The sequence below is a fragment of the Pagrus pagrus genome, assembly GCF_965226575.1.
Source record: "Pagrus pagrus genome assembly, chromosome: 3".
NCBI lineage: Eukaryota > Metazoa > Chordata > Actinopteri > Spariformes > Sparidae > Pagrus > Pagrus pagrus.
In genome coordinates, this window is record NC_140187.1 from 12,014,179 (window position 1) to 12,041,155 (window position 26,977).

The 26,977-nt window shown below is 41.2% G+C and overlaps 3 protein-coding genes across 3 annotated transcripts; 2 read left to right on the forward strand and 1 right to left on the reverse strand.

Annotated features, from left to right (window-relative positions):
• The first annotated feature begins 754 nt into the window (after positions 1-754).
• Positions 755-8,778, forward strand: prelid3b (PRELI domain containing 3). Its single transcript, XM_084346815.1, has 6 exons — positions 755-926; positions 2,320-2,488; positions 4,540-4,629; positions 5,047-5,117; positions 5,231-5,333; positions 6,701-8,778. The coding sequence occupies exons 1-6, from the start codon at positions 895-897 to the stop codon at positions 6,815-6,817; spliced, it is 582 nt and encodes a 193-aa protein (XP_084202941.1). The 5' UTR covers positions 755-894; the 3' UTR covers positions 6,818-8,778.
• A 1,031-nt stretch (positions 8,779-9,809) lies between these two features.
• Positions 9,810-14,450, forward strand: aurka (aurora kinase A). Its single transcript, XM_084349740.1, has 9 exons — positions 9,810-10,156; positions 10,580-10,645; positions 11,810-12,161; positions 12,244-12,286; positions 12,400-12,591; positions 12,968-13,106; positions 13,300-13,448; positions 13,606-13,780; positions 13,964-14,450. Exons 2-9 carry the CDS (start codon positions 10,583-10,585, stop codon positions 14,144-14,146), a joined length of 1,296 nt encoding a protein of 431 aa, XP_084205866.1. The 5' UTR covers positions 9,810-10,156; positions 10,580-10,582; the 3' UTR covers positions 14,147-14,450.
• Positions 14,451-17,158: 2,708 nt separating this feature from the next.
• On the reverse strand, positions 17,159-21,785 carry slc32a1 (solute carrier family 32 member 1). Its single transcript, XM_084348966.1, has 2 exons — positions 20,847-21,785; positions 17,159-19,679 (listed from the first exon to the last, which is right to left on the reverse strand). The coding sequence occupies exons 1-2, from the start codon at positions 21,237-21,239 to the stop codon at positions 18,492-18,494; spliced, it is 1,581 nt and encodes a 526-aa protein (XP_084205092.1). The 5' UTR covers positions 21,240-21,785; the 3' UTR covers positions 17,159-18,491.
• Between the last annotated feature and the right edge of the window lie 5,192 nt (positions 21,786-26,977).

The window sequence follows — 26,977 nt, forward strand, 5'->3', positions numbered from 1 at the left end:
TCATTTAAAAATGTTTATAGTCTAGAAGTAAAATATTTTTTTATAATGTAATTCATGCTTTAAATCTAGGTCCTTGTAATAAGTATTAGTAAATAGACATTAAGGCATTTATGAGTCCTTAAAAGACGTATATTAACATAAATAAGACTTTAAGTGTTAATAATAGCAAAATAAACTGTCTCATAGTCCAACAATAAACATGTTTATTACACTACTATTAACACTTATAGAGTAATTGATGTTATTAAGCATCTTATACTAAGTACTTATTAAGGGCCTTATTAGGTGAATCATCTAAAATTCCCTCAGATTAATCAGAAATCCTGACTTCTTGCATAAAAAGCCAATAAATTATTGCACACAAGTAGCCCACAGACACACATTTTACAACAATAAAGATAAGATTTCCATCAATATTTGACCACTGAGTTGATCCTGCGTCACCTGCCTGCTGTCTCTCATTCATCCAAGGTTGCAGAGGAGAACTTTCAACCTTCAGTCAGCTGAATTGTGTAACAACATCAGAGGTTAAATGGGCTTTACCCGCATGCTGGAGGTTACAGAGCCACATAGGAAACACACGGCATGCTAGACATTTGAGTGAAGAGCTATAGTCATAAGGTTGTCTATCTTCAGTCATGTGTTTTATGTAATCTCGATTTTAAATGTTAAATATTTTCACTCAGCTGCCCCCAGTGTCAATGGACTCATGCGGCATTCACGGACTAGCGGAAGTGCGTCACTAATGCTGCTCATGTGACTGCTCTGGGAGGGGACGGACTTGCGCTTGTCTTTGAACGTGGTTCACCGATTTCAGTCAGTGTGATTGTGACCACCTACCGGCTAGTCCGCTCCTCGACCTCACCAGCATCACCAGCATCAACTAGTTCAACCATGAAGATCTGGACCTCGGAGCACATCTTCAAGTAAGTAGTCTTTTTTAGCTAACGTAGAGGACTCGGATGTTAATCCGGTTAATATGTGTTTAAAGGTCCGTCTGTCAGAGGTTGACTGTCTACCTAGCTAATGCTGGCTGTTAAGTAACGCCAGCTGGCTTCGCATTTAATCTTGCGAACAACATAAACACGGTTTACGGCAGAATACTCCAAACAGAAAAGATGCTAGCTAACTACAACTTTAGCGTCACCATCGTTACCTAACATGCTAGCAGTAGAAGCTAGTAATGTTTCAGAGCCAGAATTCCCTCTTTTCAACGCCTTTTGTTTGCATAAATACTGCGGGAAGACACGCACAAACCCTCTAAACATGCATGTGTTAAGAAATGAAACCTATAACTTTAACGTATTAAATGTGAATGCATGACAGTTGTTGTGTGGATGCTGACAAAAGCTGTCAAATTGCGTAATCAGCCGGTCTGGGCCGGCCCCCTGCGCGCGACCTTTCCCCTACATTTTCCCTCTCCATTTTCCCGGTCCCGCCTGCGTCACTGGGACTACGCTGCGCGTCCACGTGTCTCCGTGGCAACCATCCACCACTACGTTCGAATGACCGCCATTTTTATTTTTAGACATTAAAATGATCCTGATTTTAATATAACGTCCTTGATTTTAGCGAGAAATGAAGGACATTTCCATTCAAATAAGTAATCAATAAATATGTGGACTGTCATTCAGAGGACTGGAATCAGGCTAAATTAAAAAAAGTGCTTTGGAAATGTCGCTTTTTATGCTAATACACAAGTTTTAGCTTTAATTTAATAAAGTGTTGGTATTCAAAATGTTACTTGAAAGTATTTATAATTAGCAAAGTGTAAGACTTCTCGCTGCAAAAATGGCCCCTATAAGTTTCTAGCTGTTTTTTATATTGATATATTATTTAAACACTTGCATTACTGTTTAGGTAGCATTTTACTGTTGTAGTTGGTGAAAGTGGAGCTCATTTTAACTGTTTTATATCCTGTAGGTCAATTTAAACTGCAACAGCACATCATGCTGTGTGTACGATTTTGATTTATCAAGCAACTACAGCTGTCAGATACATGTAATGGAGTAAAAAGTACAATAGTTCCCTCTGAAATATTGTGAAGCACAATTTCAAAGTACTATGAAATGGACAAGTACCTCAAAATGGGACTTAAATGTTCAAGTGGTCATGCTTTCTTCATGAAAATAAAAAACAAGTCCAGTTGAATATTGCAGTTTTTTGTTTTCATGTTTGTCTTACCATTGTAAAGAAAATATTTAATTCTGAAGACATGTGTACAAAAATGATAAGTGACTGTCAGATAGTGTTTGCATGTGTATGACTTTTGTTTGCAAGGTTTTAAAAATACTTTTGTTTCTGTGCATCCTTCAACAGCCATCCTTGGGAGACGGTGACCAAGGCTGCTATGCAGAAGTACCCCAACCCCATGAACCCAAGTGTGATCGGAGTGGATGTGTTGGACAGAGACATCGACAAACAGGGACGCCTCCACAGTAAAAGACTGCTCAGCACAGAGTGGGGTCTTCCATCTATAGTGAAATCTGTGAGTTTGCAAATCCCAAACTGTGTCAGCAGTCTAGCTCAAATGTTAAAAGATTTGCTGCAGCAACCTTGTAGTTGAACTCACATGTCCACATGTGACTCTGAACAGAGAAACACATGACAGAAAGTGCAAGTTTGTGGTTGTGGTCTGATTGCTTTTCTTTGTTTAATCAAAGTAGTATGACATGGTGAAAAACGCATAATCTTCCTATGTTCTTGTGATAGAAATGGCTTTAAATTATTTTAAAAGTCAAACCATAAAACAGGACACAATAATCCAGTTATACCCCAGTCGTTTAACCACCGGAGATAAGTTAATGCTCTCCAGCCAGTGAGCGTGACCTTAAACCCGCAAGGCTATTTCTGCAGCAGCAGAGGTGGATACTGGAGCCCTGGAGACTTTATGGCTGTGTGCCACGGCTCGTGTTGTACAGAACACGGTAGTACCATTTCTGTAATGCCTCAGAAGTAACCGTTGACAGCATGTGATGTAACTTTCCGTCTCTGTCGGCTCGGTTAAAACTAGAGGTCACTGGAACGCAGAGCAGTGACGAAGGCGGCCTCTGGATTTCTGCAACATGTCATTTGAACTTTTCCCCTCGTTCTTTGGACTGTCTGAACTCGGTAATGATAAGGCTGGAGAGAGATAATGTCCTGCTTCTCAGTCGTGTTTTAGCCTGGGTAAACATTGGCCAATCAGCTGATGTTCTTTAGCAATGACCTTTGCTTGGATGTCAGAGGACAGGGTTGTAGTCAGTGACGATGTCTATGAATAGCCCCTTTAATTCCAAGGGCAGTCTGTGACACTGACAGTCCCAGTGATTGATAGCATATTAACGTAACTGTTAATCAGATTGTCTCAAAGCAAATCACTCCTTAGTCCTAGTGTATGTGCGTAAACTAGATGTATCATGAAGACGTCTGCCAGTTGATATACCTCTGTACTTAGTTAAAACAGTGCATCGTGGTTTATATTCTTATTTAACTTGGCAATTATGACCATAAATTTGAAGACACTTCAATGTGATAAATGATGGAAAACACCTAACGCTACAGCTCAAGTTGTCCAGACGTTAGATGGAACAATCACTTCAAACAGACTTCAATCTTTACAATCTCCTTTTTTAATTTTCATAAAGTCCATAAAAATATTTGCACCTTAAACTACACCTACAAGAAGCAGCTTGTCACCAGAAGAAGCCAAATGTGAATATGGCAAATACGCATTTAAATTGAGCTGAAAGTGTAGTTATAGATGCAATTTTTGACAACATCAAATTAAAAGATGTGTGTGAATTCATTCAACAAAGTTATGATTCAGAGAGAGTATGACACGTCGAGATTACCTGCACATACTTCAACTATAATATCAATCAAAACTGAGCTTCTACTGAAAACAACTGGTCATGAATCTCAATTTAATACTGCTGCCTCTATATGACCTACATAAGCAAACAAGACTATCGGCTAGAAGATTGGCCATTTCTATATAGTTACTCTTAATGCCGTCACCAGGTTGGATTCTGAATTATCCAGATCAGATAATTTGTAAAATAAAAACGTTTTTTTATGGCGGAGTGCAGAGGATGAATTTCAGCCTGAAGAAAGAAGCTGCTCTGTAGTCTGTTGGGACAGTACTGTAGTGAAACAGTTTTTATCACCATCGTCATATAATGGTTATTGATCTTACACAGCCACAATTGGATAGATTATCCCGTCACCATGCATCCTACCAACAGCTGTGTTTAAGAAAGGAAAAATAGTGTTTAAAATGTGTATGCTTCCAAAACAAATCCACATGCAAGCCAAATCTTTTAACATAAAATTTTAACTTCGAGTAATTAAGCCAAGGTCAACAGGTGCAGGGCTGTGCAACCAGACACAGGGCAAAAATAAATACAGAAGAATTAAATCAATCGGTACATAAATGAACCATTTGAAAGGCAAAAATGCTGCTCAAATAAAAACACTGATTACGTATCATCTGCAGGAAAACAGGTTATGCCTTTAATTTCAGTTTGTAATAACGTGTGTTTCTGTCTTTGTCTTTAGATCATTGGAAACATGCGATCATACACTTATATTCAGGAGCACTCGATTGTGGATCCCAAAGAGAAGACATTTGAACTTCAGTCCACGAACGTGAGTACAAATATGATATAACACCCTCTCTTCTGCTTTAATGTTGAGATTTAACTGTCGATGTGTGCATGATATTTCTGCCAAGAGCAAGACTTTTAACTACTTAGCTTTTTCACGGTACACATTCTTATGAAACCATTTCACCTGTTGACAAAACATATTCTATTTTCTGTGTGTCAACCAAAAACAGCCATGTCCCGTCGAGATCCTCTCTGCATGACTTTCATTTGTCTGAACACATAAGCCTTATTGTTAGTCTGCGGAATGAAGTCTTGCTCGTTACACAAGTCAATAGCTCATGTTTCAACAATGAACATTCATGTTGCCACTTTCACATGCCCTCACTGTTAGCTGTGATAAAAGACATTACATGGCTTTACATCATCTAATTTGTCTCTTGTGATATTTCCTCTACAGATCACTTTCACAAACCTGGTGTCTGTGGATGAAAAGTTAACATACAAACCACACCCTGAGGATAAAGACAAGTAAGTTCACATAGCAGTGATTTTTAAATAACTTGATTATAATGATGTTTAAAGCGTTCAGCCATTCTGATCATGTTCTCTTTTCTTTTTTTTTTTACCCCTTTCAACTCCAGAACAATACTAACTCAAGAGGCTATCATCTCTGTGAAAGGAGTCAGTCTCAGCAGTTACTTGGAGGGAGTTATGGCCAGCACCATGTCTGCCAACGCTGGAAAGGTAAGAGATCCCTGAAAACTGTCTTCTAGGTGGGACTCAAAACCTTTTTGAGGCCGTCTCTCGTAGTTCTCAAACTGACAAAACCTAAAGTAAACATCTTAATACTCTTTAGGTTCTGCACTTGAAAAAACATAATAATTTGTTGCATCAGGTAATGAATTATCATATCCTTGCCCGATTGTCAAATGTGGCTTATGATGTAGCCTATGTTTTACTAAATTATAAAACTTTGCTTCTGCCAATGTCATTGGTTACCAACCTTTTATTGGCTTGTGATCTCTTAAAGTTAAGCAATTTCTAGTCCTTTAGTGTGGACAAAAGTTGTGAGCAGTTTAGCTGAAGAGTAACTTATATTTTTTTAGAATCAGAAATAAAATCGGAATTGGCTCTTGGCCAAGAATGTGAACACATACAAATAATTTGACTTTGGTTTACATTGCTCTCAGTATACTACACAGAAATTGAGATACAGCTAGGAACATGGACAGCAGAAACTGAACAAATAAGGTAAAGAATGATAAAAATAAAAAAGTCAGGACTGTACTGTACAATAGCCTGTGAAAAGAACAGATTTCACATTGTTTCATACATGATGGATTTTTACAGTCCCAGAAACTGAAAAGTATCTAATATTTCGCAAGAAAATATACAAAACTTACAGAAAAGTAGTTTATATAGTGGAAATACACTTTGTGTTTTTCATTCTTTAGGCTGAGGTATGCTCAAAAACAAACTAGGTCATACAGTGTTTTGTCTGGTTGCTATCATAGAAGATTATAACATGATAATCATTCAAATAGAGGTAACACACTCACTCAATAAACCTTAAAGATTGACCAAAATTGTGTAACAGAGCCATCTCTTCAACGGACGTCAGTATAACAAGACACTCTGTACCAGGCATCAAATACAAGCCTGAATTATAAACTCTTCTCGCTATTAGGTAATAACTAAGGAGACCTTACCCTGCCAGCTCCAGACTTCAAAGTCCATTTAGTGTCCAATTATGTGAAATTTAAAGGACCAAGCAGCATACTTTTGGAGAAGAAACTTATGAGTATGGTTAAGAGACTAGTTCAAATCCCGGTTTCTTTTCTCATCTCCACACACCCTGCCAATAACCGTGTGAAGTGGGCGTGCTTGTCTGAATGTTGTTTTGGAAAGCAAGTTGTACTGACCCCTTATTGCATAAATAAACCTTTTAAACTCGTGTTTGAACACCTTTGAAGGGTCCTGATCACAAAGTTGGGAACCACTGCTCTTCTTTAACAGCTGCAAATACTTCTTGTCCTTCCTTCTTTTCAGCTTTATGTAATTCTCTTTATTTCCCTCTTATGAACTTACATGTTACGTTTGTTTTCCCACAGGGCCGTGAAGCCATGGAGTGGGTAATCAGGCGGCTGAATGCAGAAATCGAGGAGCTGGCGGCCACAGCGCGCGGGACCATACGCACCCCAATGGCTGCTGCAGTCACTGAGAAATGACACCTGCCTCTCTTTTCCATCAGAGACTAAAAGAAACTTCACACCAGCACAACCAGCCTCCCTTTATGATGCTCTGGTGCTATTTTGGTGCTCTGGGGTTATTGTACTATTTAAGGGTACAATTCATCCATCTCATTCACTTTACTATCTACATTAGATATATTTTTTAACACCAAGAAGCAACATAAAGGGATTCTGTGAAGTGTTTTCAGGGGATGCTGCAGTGGTGAGAGACTTGGGGAGGAAAACAGGGACAACACCGCTGTTATCTGTGTGTGGAAACATGTAGCACTGGCAAGGAGGTATCAGAGGCACTGGGTGAACTGAATACCAAAGAAAAGTGCCAAAGCTAACAGAGCGCTTTTTGTCCAGCCTCTTGAAAGCACCATCGCCAACTGTGTTTTCATCTGGGAAAAGACCTCAGAGCGCCAGCAAGTCTCCTCTGGCGTGAACTTTGTAACTACAACGATGGAGCTATAAGCCAAACAGTTATGGCGATATGTTTAGACATGGTTGTGTTATGATGGCAGAAAACAGTGCCACGTTGAAGCAGAGGTCAAGCGCAATGCATGTCAAAGGTACGTGGAAGTGGTTTCAGGTGTCGGAGAGTAAATGGTTTGGTTAACACCGCCATCGACAGTGACGCGTTATTCAAATGTTTCACTGTCAGGTTTATCTGTGTAAAAGAGGCATCTCCTCAACAATGTTTTCTTGCGGGACCTCAAGTAATAACAAGACACTCTGTACCAGGCAACGAATGTAAGCCTGATCATCTAATATGTTTTTTTGTTATTATGTGGTAACTAATATTGTTATTAAGATATTTAAGTGAAATGAAGGGAACAAGATAATTGCCATATTTATATTTCTGAAGACCTTCTCAAATGCTGCGTAGACAAGACAAACAAAACCATAAAAAACGTTTAGTTACACAATGTACCTGAACATGTTTGCTGATCTCAAACAGTTTTATCAATACACACTAAGCTACTGTTCATCAGTTTAAACAGTCCTCTCAGCATGTCCTCCGAGACCTAATGACTTATATTTGCACTTAAAGAATAATATATTTTAACAAAGAAAAGCTGCTACACATGCTAATGGTGCTGATAATCTGTGAATATTTTGGTATTACTGTTTGAGAGATAAAATGTGCTTACAATTAGCACTTGAGAAGGTCTTCCTTCATATAACGACAGCAGTGTGTTGATGGTGGAAGTTTTAGTTTCTTTGAATATATTTTTTTAAACCTGTATAAGGAATATTTATTTCAAGAAAAAAAAGTTTTTTGAGATAGTGAGTTGTTATAACACATCCTTAGTTAGAAATTGTTATTTGTGAATTTTTTGTGCCTCTGGAAAAAACATGTTTTTACCAAATTCAGAATGTGACAATAAAATAAATTATTTGATAGAAGATTTTTGCCAGTAATTCTTCAAACAAAAAATGGAAATCGAATGTATTCAGAAAAATAAATGATCTGTTTGAGTTAAGTTCAACAATATTTAACATGTAGTGAATATTTATCCAGATTGATTGTTATTTTCAAGTAGCGACATGGCCTCAGTAGTACATATGATTCTGCCAAAATACGAGTTCTCCTGCCTTTTGGAGATGCATTCCTAAAGTTTTGTTAGCTGTAGGGTATGAAGGTCTATTTTTGCAGCGCAGTCTACACCCTGACACACCTACAGTAGGTGTAGGCTTGTACGGCTGCATTCTTCTACCACTGGTCATACACTGATGTTGAATGTCTGAAATGAAAGAGCCACATGCTGCCACGCTGTGGCCAAATACTACACCTGCAATTTCATCATGAGCAGTAAAGAAAAAGGGTCAAGTTTTAACAAAGGTTGAAAGTTTAGGGCCAAAATTAATAAATGTTGCTGTTTTTACTGACTGGAAAAAGATGTGATGTGAATGGTTAAAAATAAAAGTTATTTCAATTATCATCCATATTATTTCTGCAATTCTTGTCTCTTTATGAGTGGTCTCTCTATGTGGATGACAGAGCGGGCTGTCAAGTGCAAATTTGTTTCTTGGTTTTGCAGGTCTTATTGCTTTTTAGCCAGTAGTGCTGACACATTGTTAGTACCTTTTATGTTGTCTCTGGTCAATATTGTAATTTGGGCTGTTCAATTGAAAAGTATTTTTTCTAGTAGTCATTAAAGTAATTCAGCAATAGCTATCTTTTGATTTAACTATGACACTTTCATGTTTTATAAACTTTGGCTTTGTCATTGAATGATCTTGAGAATGTTCTTACTATTATACTACTACATACAGAGCAGGCCTGAATTTCAATCCTTTTATACACACAGGGAAGTTAAAGATTTAATAAAAAAAACACCCTGGTTCAGGTCCTCTGGAAGAAAAAAAAATCAAGATCCTTGTGCTTTTTTGAGGAAAATAATTAAAGACTGGACACATGCTAATTCAATTAAATTCAAAACTTTATTGATGACTCATGGTGCCGATAAAAGACAAGACATTCCATATTAACATTTTTTTATTTCTTAACACAGCTTGGAAAGTACTAACTCCTGCAGCAACAAACATTTCACTTGCACTCTTCCATCTGGGTCTCTTGAGTAATATTCTCAAGGCATCATTAAAAGCCACTTACTTTTCTGTAAGTTTGACCACAAGCTTGCAGTTTACAGTGATGTATCTTCACTCCATCTGTACACTTGTTGCTCCTTAAAATAATCTGTAACTTATTAAACTTCAACTGTAGTGTGTATCTACTATTGCTTACATGTCATTTTATTGTATCGATGAATGCAGATTGTATAGATTGTAGTTCAATGGATTTCTGCCCAGGGACCAGAGCTGCTGCTGCTGCTGCCCTCTGCTGCTTTGGAGGACTTCCTCTGACGTAGCGCTTCACGTCATATGATCTTCCGTGTCAGCCAATGATGAGCGAGTACAGAGCATTCCCTCAGCCAATCGGAGCCTGCGGTGTATTTAAAGGTTTTGAACAGAGGGACGTTTGAAATTAAACAAGCAGTGGCCAGGAGAGGTGTTCAGGCAGCCGCATTTAATGTTGAACTCCCACTACTTTGTACTCGGTTTTGATCCGTGTTATATTTGCATTTACCTTTTCATAACATCGAAACGGCTTTTAAGAGGAGTTACAACGAAAGTCCATCTCGCTGTAAGGTAGAGTTGATATTTATGTAGCCACAAATATCAACTCTCGTCAACTGGCCGACGTATGTTAGCTAGCTGCTAGCTAGTCAGGGCAAGCTGCCTGCTTAAGACCCCCTCTGGGCTACAAATTCTGGACGAATTAGCGTTTGGTGGTTGCTGTCGGTCACTGTGCAATAATATATTTAGGTAAGTCAAGTTATCCAATACTTAAAAATATATACTGTTGTGTTGCATGTGTAGGTTTGTCATGGTTTGCTAAAAAGGCTAACGTTAGCTCTGACGTTAACGTTCTTGTCTAAACGGCCATGAGACGGAGATTGCTAACGTTTTATCTTCCTGTAGTGTCATTTTTAAAATCCTATCTAGCTGTTACTTTATAAATTCCCGTTATAAAGGCATCAGTGTAAACGCTACAGATAATTTCTACATTGAGACAATGTAGTCAGATATTTTAGCTGTAGCTGCTAGAGTTGTTAAAACGCCTCAATAAGTTTGCTATATCCTTATGTTAGTGACTCACACCTTTTTATTTAAGTGCCAAACCTATATACGGTTGATTTAAAAGATGATTAAAAAAAAAAAAAAAACCTCCATATTTCCTCCCCTCAGAATATGGACTCTGCTGCCAAGCTCAAGCTGACAAAGGACATGAGACTTCATCGGCCTGAAGTAAAGGTAATGCACAATGTTAGCCTGACCAGAAGAAAATATAACTATAAAATCACTGCTGTCACAGATTGTCACCTTCTCATATTTTGTTATTGCATATCTGTTGTGTATGTTTTAAGCTTTCAAGCCCAGTTTGTTTGTTTATAGTGCAAGAGGCAGTGTCATGTAGATGAAGGTTGGCAGTCATCCAGGTCATGGTAAAACTAGGTGCTGTATGTACTAAGAGGCAGTGTCTCTGCACACTTTAAAGTTGCACTGCGTAGTTTTAGGGATACATTTTAATCAGAAGAAAGATCTTCATTCATTGATTATGTTTTTCATGCCTTAACGAACTCTCTTAGTTTTCATGATTGAATAAACAAACTGACCATAGAGGTCAACGCAATGTCATACTGTTGTACTTTATATTTGGCGGACCCTGCCATGTTTCTAGCTTAGACAGTGTTCTGGCGACTTTATTTTCCTCAGCTTGTTTATTCAGTTAAGGCAAAGATAAGTACTTGAGTTTGTATTATTACCCTATTAATATTCAGAGTTTTAATTTCTTCTCCAAAACTACAGAGAAGTTCTTCTGTGAGAAGGCATTCACACACAGACAGGATCCCAAATACACAGCTGGAAATGTTAACCAGGATTGGGATTAGAAAAAAAGTCAGTAAATGGATCCCATAAAATGAAACCAAATCGCTATCACTCACTTGACAAGAAGAGGCGCATTTACGAAGTCTGTTACAGTAGGCAGCCGTTTGCGATCCACCAAAAACCACAAAGGAGGAGAAAAAGAAGTGTAGCCTGTTGTGCTCAAGAGACAAGTTGAGACAAGAGAGCGAAACATGTCTTAGCTGCTGATGGAGCGGCAGTTTCATAGGAAGATGACGCATTTGCAATACATGCATGTTGCACAATGGTTCAGAGAGATGTGGCATATTAAATCATCCATCTTTGTTCACTACAACTGAGCCTAAATTACAAGTTAGGTACTTGTACAAAAATGTGAATTGATCAGTTATCCGTTTTGGCAATAAGGAGCTAGTAATAATTATTTAAATGTAGAAATCCGTATTTACCAAGCTAGTGAAGTGGTGAGGAACCAAAGCACATAGATAAAAGGAGTTTTCATTTCTCTCATATTTAACATGTTAATGTATTTTTTTCTCCCTATGATTGCAGTCAAGCAGTGATGGTCCAAAGCGGATTCCGACGTCACATCAGTCACAGATGGCTGTAGTTACACCAACTCAGCATCAGCGTGTCCTGGGTCTGTCAAATGGACCTCAGCGCATACAGCGGCCTGTGAGCCATCAGAAACCAGTATCTCATGTCTCTGTTGCTGTGAAGTCCACACACCACACCGATCAGAATGTGAACCCCGCTACTCGGAAAGGAAATCCTACACCACAGCCCAAACATGCTTCCCAGCTCAACCAGACAAAGACAAATGTGCCCAAGGTGAACCCAGAGCCGGCCAAACCACAGCCGGCCAAACCACCATCGGAATCCGCAAAGCATGAGAAGCCACAGAGTAAGCTTAATGAAGAATTGGACAAACTAATCAATGGTGTGTATTTTGGCTGCTAAATATATCCTGTTTTTCGTTTTGTTAGACAAACCTGCCAAGACTGAACCTGAAAAGGCCTCTGATTCAAGGTATGTCTGATAAGTGTGATTGATTACACATCTTTATTTTATATCATCTTTGGTAAGATTACAAATTTTGTCGACAGTGTTGTCTATAACTTTGCACATTTCTGCTCACACAGCAAGCGGTGGAGCCTGGAAAATTTTGACATTGGCCGTCCCTTAGGAAAGGGTAAATTTGGCAATGTCTACCTGGCCAGAGAGCGACAGAGCAAGTTCATCTTGGCCCTGAAGGTGCTCTTCAAGAAGCAGCTGGAGAAGGCTGGTGTGGAGCACCAGCTGAGGAGAGAAGTGGAGATCCAGTCACACCTCAGGTAATGTGTCAGTCTATGGCTGGGCAATATATTGAGATTATATTGTTGTGATACGAGACTCTATATCGTCTTGGATATCATGACACTGCATCAGTGTTGTCTTTTCCTTGGTTTAAAGTGCTGCAAGACTTCAGTTACTGCCAACTGCCTTAGATTTATCAATATTTGTTTGAACGTTTTGTCAATAGTGGTGGCATTTTGCGTAGTATAGGTATTAAATCCTTCATGTCAACTCAGACTGTTGGTACTCTTCGACAAAGCAGCCACTGAGGCGCTGGCTAATGCAGATGTTTAAGCACTGCCCGTCTTTGTGCTTTTCAAATGTCGGTCGGGTGATTTTCAACTTGGAATACTTTTCTGCATCGACCTCCTGCAGGCACCCCAACATCCTGCGTCTCTACGGCTACTTCCATGACCCATCTCGTGTGTATCTCATCCTTGAGTTTGCACCCAAAGGTGAACTGTACGGTGAGCTGCAGCGCTGTGGAAGCTTTCCTGAGGACAGAAGTGCCACAGTAAGTCTGCTAATTTAATTTTCAGACAGTTTATCAGCAATTTAAACAACTTATGATTTTAATCAACATAGTCCTCCATGTAAGGAGTGTGCCATTTCAACAAGGACAATGTTCATGAGTTTAACGTTTCAAAATTTAGAAGAAACAAAATGTGGTGCATGTTGTGTTGATTGTGCTTTCTGTGCTATACTAGTACGTCATGGAGCTAGCAGATGCCCTCAACTATTGCCACTCCAAGAAGGTGATTCACAGGGACATCAAACCAGAGAACCTGCTACTGGGCGCCAACGGGGAGCTGAAGATTGCGGATTTTGGCTGGTCTGTTCACACACCCTCTTCCAGGTACGCACATATGCTTTTCTATAAATTGCACCTTTTTATGTTTGGTGAGGAATAATGTTCTGGCTTGCCTTTGCAACTCACTTGTTTGGCTTCAGTGTTCCTCTACATCAAGGAGGGCTTAAAAACTAACTTTATCCATTTCTCTTTCCTTGTTCAGGAGATCCACTCTGTGTGGAACACTGGACTACTTGCCTCCAGAGATGATTGAGGGAAAAACTCACGATGAGAAGGTGGACCTGTGGAGTCTGGGAGTCCTTTGCTACGAGTTCCTGGTTGGAAAACCTCCATTTGAAGCAAAAAGTCATGAGGAGACCTACCGTAGGATATCAAGGGTAAGCTGGACACCCCAACAATCTAAAAAATAAATTGCAAACCCCGTAACAATATTGAATTTGTGGTTTATTAGTAGATGAACAAAACTTGTCATCCCACTTGAGTTTGCAGGCCTGCGCCACAGTTTGGTCTTGAATTGCTGTTTAATGTTTTGTACTTTTTTTTTTGTCTTTGTCATCCAGGTGGAGTACACTTACCCTGCACAGTCCAATTTCACTGCTGGAGCCAAAGATTTGATTGCCAGGCTGCTGAAGCACAACCCTATGCAAAGACTGCCCATCCAGGGAGTCCTGCGTCACCCCTGGGTGGTGGAGTGCTCCACCAAGAAGCCAACAACCCTGAACAACGAAGAGCCCACACAATGAGCCTTTTGGTTCCCCTCCACCCCACGTCTGAGGGTGGAGTAGTGCAGAACACTGGCTTTAGTGTGCAGCTGAGTTGTCGGCATCTGCTTGTATGTCAACAACAAAATCACTTCATGTGGATGTGTGTGTCTGCAGACATCTTGAGCCACTTGGTTTCCTTTTTCTTACCTTGTTGTCTTCTTACATTTCCTTGTCTTGCCAATGGCAAACTATTTCCTGTAAATATTTCACTGTTTGTGTAATTATGAAATTTTATTGAGCTTCTTTAAAATGCCATTACTTGAAATAAAAAAAATAAATTATCTTTCATGGAATGTCACTTTAGATTTAAGCATTTTTATGTCTGTTGGACATTATTTTGTTTGTCTTCCTTGCATTTCTCAGTTAATTATCTCAAGTACTCTGTGAACAACACTTTGCACAAATGTTCACGAGCGAGACGCCTCCATCAATACGAGTACTGTTCTGTCAAGCTCCTTGAGTAGCTTGTCTCCAGCAGAGGGCACCAGAATACCACTAGAAATGAAAGGAAGCATGTTACATATTTTAAGTAGGCCTAGTATTAATCTCTGTTAATAAAACTGTTCCATGGTGAATTTTGAAAGTGAATTTCTGTCACAATAAACGTTGGCATGTAAAGAAGATAGTGTTTTGAGTAGTTAAGTGCTGCAGCTAAAAGTCTTGTATCGTGTTTGTTTTTTGACAATTGAAAAATTAATGACTCCAGAAGGTTGAATTGCAAATAAAAACTGAATTTGATCAGTATGAGTTAGAGGCCAGCATCCCATCAGAAGAGTGGAGGAGGATATTTACCAAATTATCTGATTAATGCTCGCTTCTCTCAGCAACTAATTCAGATAACTTGATAATCCTGCTTTTAAAAAAAGCCGTAAAACTTCCATCTGTGGTCGTCATAAAGAGTAAAGCAGTCAGTTTGCACTTGTCAAATTAGAGAAATGTACAATTTTTTGTATATCAAAGTCTGGTATAAAGATATTTTGCAGTACTTCATGCAGCCGTTTCCTTGAAGCTCAGAAATAGATGTTTAGTTATCCAACAAAAAGAAAATTCTTGTATCATTAAAGGTGTCGGAAGCATAATTTTCTCTTGAAATGTGGTGGAGACCGTTCACCAATCCGCCCCCAATGCCATAAATCATACTGTATGTTAAACACTGTTAAATAAATGTCTTCTTATACATCGACCTTACGTCTCCACCACTTTTCAACACTCTTGGTCTTAAAGGAGCACTTTTTAGTTTTGGGGAAGAAACTTTTATCAAAAATCTTCATTGACTGATTTTTGCCATATCAAACAAAATAAACTCTTTGTTTTCACGACTGAATAAACAAACTGACCTTTGAGGACAACACAATTTCATACTGTTTTACTTTGTTTATGTTTGGCAGACCCTGACACATTTTTCTAGCTTCAAACAGTGTTCTGTGGACCTAATTTTCAGCAGCTTGTTCATTTGTATGTCTGTATTATTAACTCATTAAAGGTGCTATTTGTAAGAAAGGTTGATTTTTTCCCTACAAATAGCACCTTTAAAATTGCGAATATTAAAATTCTCGGTTTGAATGTCTTCTACAAAACCACATAGTGCACCCTTAATATGTTTGCCAGGCAGCTGTCGACCTAATCACTCCATCTAATGAATCATATCATTGCTGATCACATCTATTGTCTAATCAACACCATTCCTGCACATGTTGTCTAGCCTTATTTTATAGTGTACTGTACATTGAAGGTTGAAAAGTTTGTCATAATTTTGCACCAAAATCAGCCGCAGCCAGTTTCAGCAGGTCTGATGGAAAGCAAAGCATTCTCATTATTAGTTAGCATGTGCTGCTGCTGTCTATGGCCTATTTCTGAACATGTATTCATAAAGTGATGCTTTTAAAAAGTGTTAATGACACCTATGGATGATTAAATTAGTATTGGTGTATGTCTCGGGCTGATGGCCTCCTGCTGGAATGTCTCTTTTTTTAATGCAGTTACTCTCCTGTCCGCTAGGTGGCTCCCCATGCGTTATAATGTTTATTGTCTTGGAGATGATTATAGGAGGAAATTCGACTTATGAGTCTACTCGTTTGTTAATGTTGTTAATCCTGCATTCATTTTGTTAATATTTTCTCTTTGTGTGTGTGTGTGTGTGTGTGTGTGTGTGTGTGTGTGTGAGAAGATATTTTGTTTTCTTCTTTAAGTTTATTCACTTGTGTCTTCAAACTGCTGCCTCTGGTAGAAAATATAAACTCATCATGCATCCCTTCAGCTTCACTTCACACCGGTCTTATTTTGGATATTGAATTAACCTGGAGTCAGAGCTGTATACACAAACCAAGCTGCCGTTTATGCAGCATCGCCCCCTTATAATCGACACCAGCACGTGTTTCTCAGGTGATCACCATGTTTTCCTCCTCCTCTTCCTCACTGCGATGTCGTTGAACTGCCCCTTTAAAGCTGCTCGCACTTCAAGGGACGAGCTCTTTAAATCCGCATGCACCAGGTAGCTCGCCGGCTCAACAGCTGGAGATGAGCCCCGCTCAGAGAAGAAACGCTTTGGTCCAGATGTTTGTCAGCGCATGCAACATCAGCACAGATGAGCAGGTCGAGCATGAGGCCTGATGTCCGCCTGCAGCGCACAATCTGTCCGCAGGACGCTTCATTGGAGCTGCAGGAGGGCGGAGGCCCGGTGGGAAACATGCGTGCTTTAAATTTAGATAAAAACTCCATAATAGATACAAGTTCTGGAAAAATAATAATAATGTGATTTTGAGGAGAGTGACACACATTGTAGGATTATAACTCTCTAAGCCTGGAGGCCTCTGCTGCCTTCACGGGGTGTCAGTTAACCTCCATTTTGTTTTGTTTTTTTATTAAAAGAATAAAATAAAAATATCAATGCGACTATTTTCTCCATCATTTTCTGTCTTTTATTATAGAGAGAAAAAAAAATACATGTTCTGACCGTTTTCGTTTTACATAAAACCACACACATTTTTACAATATAATTTCACTTATGTCTTTATTCTTTAATATTAATTTCACGATATAATGATAACGACTTTGAGATATACATTCCATCTTTTTGAAACCACAATAACACACTACACATACGGTTTTATAACATTTCCACAGGACCCATTGGATTGCACAGAATGAAAAATGTCTGTATGCACATTTTCCTCTTTTTTTCTTCTTCTTTTTTTCCCCTAAAATCGATTTTTCAGACACCGAATTTGTCGAGACGGGATTTAATTTCAGAAACAGGCCGTGTGTTTTTCAAAATGCAATGAAAAGCATCATGGGAGAATTTGTTCGAGTGTGCTGGATTTCAATTTTTTGGGAAGTTTTGGGGGCCAGGAGTGCTTGAATTTTGTTTTAAAAGCTCACTAAAATAAATCTCAAATATTGGAAGATAAAAAATATCAAAGCATTGACACTTTCACGCAGGAGAATCGAAATTTGCAGGGATTTTTTGTCGTTTTTTAAAATTAATTTCCACTTCCCAGTGTCTGAAATATCATACATTCAATGCATAGTTTGTATAGCTGCTGTGTAACTTTGATATTTTGCATTTCCAGTATTTTAAAAACAGCTCGGGGCGGGAGGGGGGGAAGGTCCAATTTCCTCATCTCTAACGAAAACATATTTCTATATATGCATTCACGTGTTTCTACTGCTGGTTACTGCCATAATGTGTCGTGTGTCCACAGGCTTTTTCTGGATTTTTAAACACCACATTCACTGCCCAGAATCATATTGCAAAATGAACCTACAGAAGAAAGTGGCATTTCTTTTCTCGTTTGCTTTGTTTTGTTGTTTTTTCTCTCTCTCTCTGTCTTTTAAATATCTTTAATCATGATTTAAATCACATTATGCCGTCGGGTATCTGTCCCATCACACACTGGAGCGTTACATGAAGTGAAGTCTCGTGTGGCGGGAGGTGGAGGGGGGAAGCACCACAAGAGCGACGAAGAGACAAACTGCCCTTTTTGCAACGTTTTCGTTTAAGGTCAATATTGTAAACGTTCACTCCACTGGAAAATATGTATATGTACGTTTGCTCGCATATTTATACAACATGTATTGTCCATATAGTGTGTTGTGGATGCGTCGGGTTCCCTCTATTTCTATTCCTCTGTGTGTGTTTGTGTGTGCGCGCGCGTTTTTTTCTGAACTGATGCAAGACTGTATGAGTGCGCGCGTTTTTACGCATGAGTTAAGCAGAGGGGGCTTTGCGCTTTTACCAGGAAGTCGTGTGTTTTATATATATATTTTTTCACTAAATGGTGGGGAGGGAGGGGTTTGCAGTTAACATCTAGCTCCAGCAACGCGTCTACTCTTCTATGTTATACTTGAAAGCCTCTATGAGCCCCTCCATCGAGTGGATAAAGCCGGATATGCTGCATATACCTCCTATTACAAAGATGGAGACGTCAAAGAAAACCTGATGCCATAGCAGCTTTCTCCATAAAAGCTTGAGGTGGAAGAGACTGGGAAGCAGGAAGCACAGGCCCGCGCCTGTCAGGCTGCCGGTGAGACCCATGAGGAGGGCGAAATGTGGCACGTAGATGGCCATGAGCAAGGTAAACACAACGAGGGCACATCGGAGGCTGAGTCCCCAGGATTTTAGGCGTCCATCGCCTCCGTAGCAATCTGGAAAGTAGGCACGTCCCCCGTCCTGGAAAAAGGATTTCTCCAATACCTCGACGGCGGCGAAAAACGGCAGCGGGTACGACAGCAAAGCTTTGGCCACGAGGAAGATGTTGACGACGGCGCGGATGCCTGGGGGCAGGTTGTCTGTGATGACCTCCTTGGTTGCGTCAGCCCAGGTCAAGTAGGCCACCAGGGCGAACAGGCCCTTGAGGATGCAGGCAGCGATGTGAGTCCAGTTCATCATGCAGTGAAACTCGCTCGGCTTGTTCATGTTCCCCTCCAGGGACGGCAGGAAGATCTGCGAGGTGTAGCTGAACACGATAATCCCAATGGAGATGGGGAACTTCTTGACGTCGATGTAAAACTTGACCTTGTCCCAGGCCCAGTCCCTGGCCCTGGAGAGGCAGTACGCGATCACCAGGACGTTGATGACAAAGTGGGCCAGCGTGCACAGCAAGCTGAACTTGGAGACGGCTTTCAGGTTCTTGAGGAAGGCGCAGGGGAGCAGGGCGGCGGTGGCGATGATGGCCCACGACTTCTGGGAAATCGGCATGTTGGGGAAGCTGTTGTACATGAGATTGCCGCTGACCACCACGTACAGGATGCAAGTCATCACAAGCTCTATGATTTGGGCTACATTCACGATATGGCCTCCTAACGACGGGAACCGGGGCGCGCAGCAGGCGTTGGCAATGTCCACATAGGAGTCCCTCACACGGACGAGCTGCCCGTCTTCGTCCTCCTCGTACAGGCAGGCAATGAGGATTTTCCCCGTGTAACAGCACACCACGGCGGCGAAAATAATGAGAAAGAGTCCGAGGTATCCTCCGTGCAGGATGGCGTAGGGCAGCCCCAGAACGAACATCCCCTGTGAACATAAAAACAAATAATTAAAGTGTTAGAAATGAATCATTCACACATGTCTGAACACTTTATTTTAATTCATGAAGTCAGATTTGAAACGCGAGGCTCTTTAGGCCCGACTCCTCAGCGGATGTCACTCCATGTTTCTTTTTTTCCCCTTTTTTTTCTCTCCATGTTGTGGGTTTTCCACTTCGCTTTGAGCGCATCCCGCCCGCCTCTGACGTCACTACGAGCCGGAGGAGACACACAAGCACACACATACACACTCTGACGTCACGGTGACCACGGCCGTGATAAGGCATGAAGAGGATTGCGTCTAGAGATTTTTGTCGCATAGACTCCACTGTCGAGTAAAACAGAAAAAATGCTCACACACACACACACACACACACACACACACACACACACACACACACACACACAGTCACCGCAAGTTGGATATTTAATGTATGAAAACATATTTTATTCTGCTGGTTTCTGTCTGGAGATGTTTTATTTTTACTATATTTATACACGTTTTAATACGCTGCGTAAAAACGCAGGCCCCTCCGTACGTTTAAACATTTATATTAATTATGGTGCCGTTAAATATCCGCAAAAAAATGATCCAAACATATTGAGGGAATTAGGCTTTGAGTATCTCTGTGCTCCAAATCAGCAAAATGATGTTTCTTTCTTCATATATTCATTCATTCATTAGAGTAGCAGGTGAGCTATTATCAGGGACGGACATCGGTGACACTGGACATCATTATTATACAGACAAAGAATGTGTTGAGGGGAGGTGGAGGAGGAAGAGGAAGAGTAGGAGGAGGAGGTGGAGGAGGAAGAGGAGGAGGAGGAGGAGGAGGAGGAGGGCACAGGGCATCAATACCTCCCTTTTTTCCAGCGCATTGTAACGCCTGAATATCTCCGCACTCCTCAGATAAAAGTATATAAGAATAAAAAAAACAGTGCACAACTATTTTCTTTTAAAGGCAAAAGTTATCCTGGTGAATATTATTATTATAATTTAAAAAAAGAGCAACTTGACGAAGTTTGCTCCAAAGGCACAGAAGCACGTTTTGAGCATTTTAATGACGCTTTTATGTCGCAGGTGTGACTTTATCACCAATTTCACTCGGAAAGGCCACTCAGCCGGTGACCGAGCACCGCGAGCGCCCGTCTTTACCTGGATTGCGTTCGTGACGTTCCAGCCCGCCTCCCAAGCGGTGATTTTTGGTCTCGATTCAGACAACTCGCTCGTGTGACTCCCGTCCTTTGAGGCTGAGTGCGGAGGACCGGTGCCGTCCCTCTGGTAGTGGCTGTCCCCGTCCAGCGCGCCTCCGTCTCCGCTCCCCTCTCCCCCCAGCTCATCGGATGTCAAAATGTCCATCTGCATGCCTTGCCGGTGGTCGTAGTCCAGGTCATCGCAGGCGGCGAAGCCCAGACCCTCCTCGTCGGTGGCGGCCTGGAACCCCATCTTGGCGAACATCCCGCTCACCTTCGCCTGGGATTTGTTGGAGACAGCCGTGGCTGCATTTGACAGTTTATTCGAAAGCTTGCTTCTGATTAACGTCGCCATTTTTCGTTCCTCTCCTGGATCTCAACTGTCTGCTGCAGCTCAATTAGCGGGTTTTTTTTTCCTCTCCTCCAGTCAGTAAAAAATGTGAGGCTACTTTGGATGGCAGCTCTTGGTTCTCTGCATCAGATAAAGCCACGAGGAGAGGGGAGGGGGGGATAGAAAGCGCGAGTTTTGTTTCAAGACACCGTCGGTTTTCAGTTGCTATCTCCACTTCTTGTTCAGCCTGCTGCTCTTGGTTATCCCCAGGTTCATGTCACCTTCAGACGTCGCTGCTCCGTTTCTGCATCTTGGCACTGCGCTCTGATGCTCGACGAGTAGCGCACCTATTCAGTCTCTGAGGCAGTTTGGCGGTGTGCGCAAAAGCTTTACGCACGACTAAAAAAAAAAAAAAGTAACCAGGAAGGCGAGCCACAGGTTTCTGTTTGGCCTATAATATCGCTTTCTTTTGGGTTATAAGGTGGCAGACAGCGTTTCCAGGAGATGGTTGTCGGGTTTTCAGGTGCCTTTACTGATGCCAATGCGGTACCGTGGAGCCCGGGGGGTGGGGTGCGGGGGGGGAGGGCAGGGAGGAGACACGTGTCCTCATCAGCCTGCCAATGCAAAGCACGTCTCCAGCCCTCCCAGTGCCCCACCAGGAGGAAAACGGGAGAGATTTGCTGCATTTCTAGGGGAGGTGCTTGTAGTACCCCCACCACCCCTTCCCCAACCCATAATCTATAATACCTCATCCTAACATCCAATGACATTCCGGGGGCCTCAAATCTTGCATAACTTTACGCGTATAAAAGGAGGCTGGAATTTGACGGAAACCCAAACTGTGGACCAGATTATATAACACACAAAACTAGGATTTTTATTTTTATTCTTTAATTTTTTTTAAAGGCATTTCATTTGTTTTTTAACGAGAGGAGGACTCGGAGCAACAAAATAGTAACCCAAGTTGTTTCTTGGATTCGCGGATCGGGGTTTAAAAACGGTGTTGCGCTTGTTGATTAGGGCAAAAAAAACAAAACAACATTTTTTTTTCTTGCGTTTTGTCTTTGCTAAATGATGGTAAGATATTGAACTTGAGATCGCTCGTATTTATTTTCATAATGAGAAGCGTAAAGTTTGATCTATTTCTCGTCCGCCGGCTGAAAGTCTTCATTCAGGACGCGCTCGTTCATTCATCCATCCGCTCATTCAGCGACTTTGCTTGTGTCTGTGGAGATGATGTGACAGTCTTGAGCCCTGCGTGACGATGGTGCCCGTTGAGAAAAATGTACGCGCTCTTAATTTAAAATCTTTTCAGGCCAGCTCAACAAGACATGTCGGCGTTAAAACAGGCGATCCTGATTTGATCCAGAAGGTGTGAGCTTTTATTTTGTACTTCTGCGTTTTTAGTTAGCAGAAGAATAAACTCACAAATCCGAGTAGAAACGCTTTTACTTATTTAATTTAACTCATTTTATTCCGAAGAAGCTTTATTTTCGTGTCCCTGAATGCAGCCTGAGCGGTTTACTAACCGAGGCCCAAACAGTTTGTTGACACTGCCTTGTCACTTGTGCTCTGTGTCCACCATGTTCAGTGTTTCCTCAGGCTGCAGCGTCAAGAGTTCACCGCCATGATACAAAGCCTCGACTAACAGACAGTAAACTGTAACACTATCTGTTCTGCAGGCAGACATCCAGGCTGTTTGCTTTGCGCGCTTAGAGGAAAAAAAAAGAATAATAACAACGTGGCCCATTAACCGGTTTTTCTTTGAATAGGGCTGTAACCTGGTGATCATCATGTGACCACTTGAACCAGCACGAGAGGCCTTTTGTGGATTTGTGACAGAGATTCAAAGGAGGATAAACACTGATGTGCGCTGCTAATGTGAAATATTAGGCCTGGTTTAGAAATCAGTGACTCTGAAAAGGGAGAAGAATGAAGATTTAAAGGCAAATACGCAAAATAAAACACGATTTAAGAATAATTCGCTTTATTGTTCGTTTAAAAAAAGAAACATAATTTAAATTGAAGCCATCATTTCACTGTCAGACTCAGCCCTGCAGGCCGAGCTGCACCAGGCCCTGATTTCCATCGACGCAAAATAATAAATCCCTCACTCCTTCATCCATCTTTACATTTTCAGCTGTGGGAAGGAGAAAATGTCTGCAGCCCCTGAACGAAAGAGTTAATGACCGAGGCTGTTATCAGCGGGCTGCAGCCCTCCTCTGATCTGTCTGATGGAGTGCGCTGCAAGATGAAAAGAGCAGCCGTGACACCAGCAGCCAGCAGGTCACAGCCACCGCACACCTCCCCGCGACCTGCTGCACTGATAATAACCAGTGCAACAATAATAATAAAGCTGCTAATGATGGAAAACATGTGAGCTTGAGTTTACAGTAGGATTATGAGGGCATCCATTTTTTAGGGGCCTCTGCTACACCTTTAAAATGCCAATTTGTGCATATAAAAGCAGCTTTGAGTAACATTTTATAACAATTAACACGTATTGTCACTTTCCTATTGTGATTCCTGAAGTGATCCTTGTCGTTTAAAGCTGCTGGACTGTGGATTTCTTTGTGAGGGGTTGGATTTTCCACACCAGTCAGGAGGATGTGACTTTATATCCAGATCCTCTCTCTGCTCCAAACAGAGAGCTAACAATAGTTTAGAAATGCAGTCAGCTAATATAAAATTCAGACCTGTTTCTAGCACAACACAGAAGTTCAACAGAGCCCCTTTAATGTGACAAAAAGATGGATGTGGATCAGATCTTCCTCACATGCTATCAAATCATCCCTGCGCCCTTTTTTGTAAATGAATTCAGCAGGTTTGCGCTCATCAGCACGAGCTCCATGGTTATCAGCGAGGAGGAGGAAAGTGATTTTCTCCCTTTATCACCCATCATGAGAGTCATCAGGGGGTCAGGGTGCCACCTCCCCGGGGGATCACCGTCTCTGTCGGTTCAGATATGAACAATCAAAGCTCTTTATCTTGTTCGATATCCCTTTTTTTGCTTTGTTTTGTTTTTTGGGTTATAGAAAACAAAAATAAAAATTAAAAAATGGCACTGTGATCTCACCGTGTCCTCAAATTCATCTCCTCTGTACCCACCCCCCCTCGGACGCACATTTTCCCTCCTCCTCCTCCTCTTCTCTCCCTCCTCTCCTCACTATTTCACCCCCGGCTCTCCTTTTTCACATTACACACATGGGTGAGCTGGCACAAGGTTCTCCGCCTTCATGTACCCCCTCCTCCTCTTCCTCCATCCTCCTCCACCCTCCACCAACCCCCCATCTTTTCCTCGAATCACAAAAATAAAAGCCTAATTCACGATTATGAGAGGAAAAAGAGCATTCTGACGACAAAGAACTGGCAAAAACTGCTGCTCCAGCCTGCTTTTTTTTTTTGTGATTACGCATCACATGGAAAAAACGCACATATCTCCACACCTGATCACCCTGTAGGCCATTTGATGGTTTTGAAATGCTGCAATGCGCCTTTAATTCACGCTTAACTGTGCCAACCGGGCTTTATGTTTCCATGGCGCCGTTGCCTGCAATTATGTAGGTCTACAATGACTTTCATTGTAGGCTATCATTACCTCTTCCATTAAACGTTTTCAGCCAGACAAGGTAATGACGAGGCGCGCGTGTGTGTGTGAGGGAGAGAGAGAGAGGGAAAGAAAGGGAGGAGTGTGAGACGTGGATCGCTCGACGCACGACCCAGATTGAGGGAGAGAAGGTGCAAAACACACAGACTAAAAAAGATTGTGGAAACAGAAGCATCCATCCTCTGCTACATTACCTGTCATTTAACCCATGACTGCCCGGCTGCTGCGTCCCTCCACCAGCCCAGCCAGCCGGAAAAACACCACCCCGACACTCCTCGGTTAATAAGGGACGCTGAAAAGGCTCTCTGCGCTCCCCCCCGGGGGACCGCAGAGGAGGGAAATTAGCCCACATCAGGCTAATCAGAGGACCTCAGAGTCCATTAACATTTGCATCACAATCACAGGTAGCAGGCTGTCTGCGTTATCGACTAGATTAGGTGTTGTCTGCGCTCGTGCAAATCGTTTGGAGAGCGCACAGAGAGGGAGAGAGGAAAACATTTCAGGAGCCTGTGTCGTGATGGGAGAGCAGATTTCAGCACCACGGACAGCGTTTGTCTCCGTTCAGCTTCTTTAAAGGGAAAATTCACCCCCCCCCCAAAAATGAATTTATATTGTGTTTGCAGAATCTCAACACTTACTATGTGTTTGGGAGGCTTTTAGTCACATTTCATGGCCTTCTTCAGTGTTGCTCACTCGTCCTGGAGATTTATTTTCAGGTGTTGTCACAGTGATCTGAGGCATTCATTTCAATATCTACAAAAACAGACTTGAATTTGTAAAGTCATGACACATTTTAGAGGAAGTACACTGGGACAAAGGCGTAGGAAGGTTGTGATATTGAACTGAATTCAGTTTATTTTGAACGTCATCCTCATGCTTTCATTATTTCCTGTGGGATGATTCCTTATAAACTGAGCCTGAACGATATATCGGCTGGCCAATATTATCAGCCGATATTAGACTATCACAGATCTATTGGTATAAGTTGTCCAAAATGTGCTGATATTTACACATTTTAAGCGATTATAATGCAGAAAATGAAGCTTGGGTGATTTATAATGATTCAATTCCCTGTAAAGTTGACTGTTTCAGTGTAATGAAACCATTTCTAAGTGTTTGGTAACTACCACTGCAAAAAATGTGCATATATCGGCTGGTATATATCGATATCAGCCTAATGTCGGCCTCACAAATCGAGTATCGGCCAGGCTCTAGTTTAGTCTCACTGGGATCAAGACACACAACAAAACATCAGCCAGTTACACACAAGCACTTAAATTTTTTTTAAAACAAACACACTTCTACAAAAAAAATTTGACTTTCAAGTTTAGATGCTATAATACAGTAAACTAATCAGATAATCTAGAAGCGTGGGCCATTACTCCAGATGATAAGAACATTTTCATACTGTCTACATAAAACCTTTAAAAACAGATTTTACAAAGTGCTTTATCAGAAAGCAAAATAAAGAAACTATAAATACATAAATACAAATTAAAGGAATAAAAGCAAAAAAAAAAGAAGGAAAAATCATAAGATAAGACCAAGATAGACGGGCAGTGTTGTTGTCCAGTTTAGAGTGGAAGCCATAACTGAAGAATAACCTGTTCTTCATGCAAACATCACAATATCATCATATTCATCTCCTCTGTTTTCCTCCTGCCACCGCCCACTTCCACACACAGAGAGAGAAAATCCAGGTGGTAAACCACTAAGAGCCTTTTCATTACTCCTAATGCGCCTGTTTAATGGCTTATTATGGGCTCCCGAGAGACTTCCAGGGAGAGGGGTTTGTATTAGTCCTGCATGAAGGAGCCTGCCTGAAAACAACAGAGACACATAGAAATTCTTCTACTCTGATCTATCTATCTATCTATCTATCTATCTATCTATCTATCTATCTATCTATCTATCTATCTATCCATCCATCCATCCATCCATCCATCCATCCATCCATCTAAACTGTACCTACATGGTTAGGGTTACACTTTCTTCCTCTGTGTGTGTTTGATATAAAAAGCTCCCCAGACGCCGTTTGGCTGTTAACCCTCACTGACTCCGCTCTCTCCATCAAACCTTTCGGGTTCACTCTCCTGCTGAGACACATTAACATTGTAATTGCCTTTTTTTGAGCACAATAAACCGAGCCGGTCCT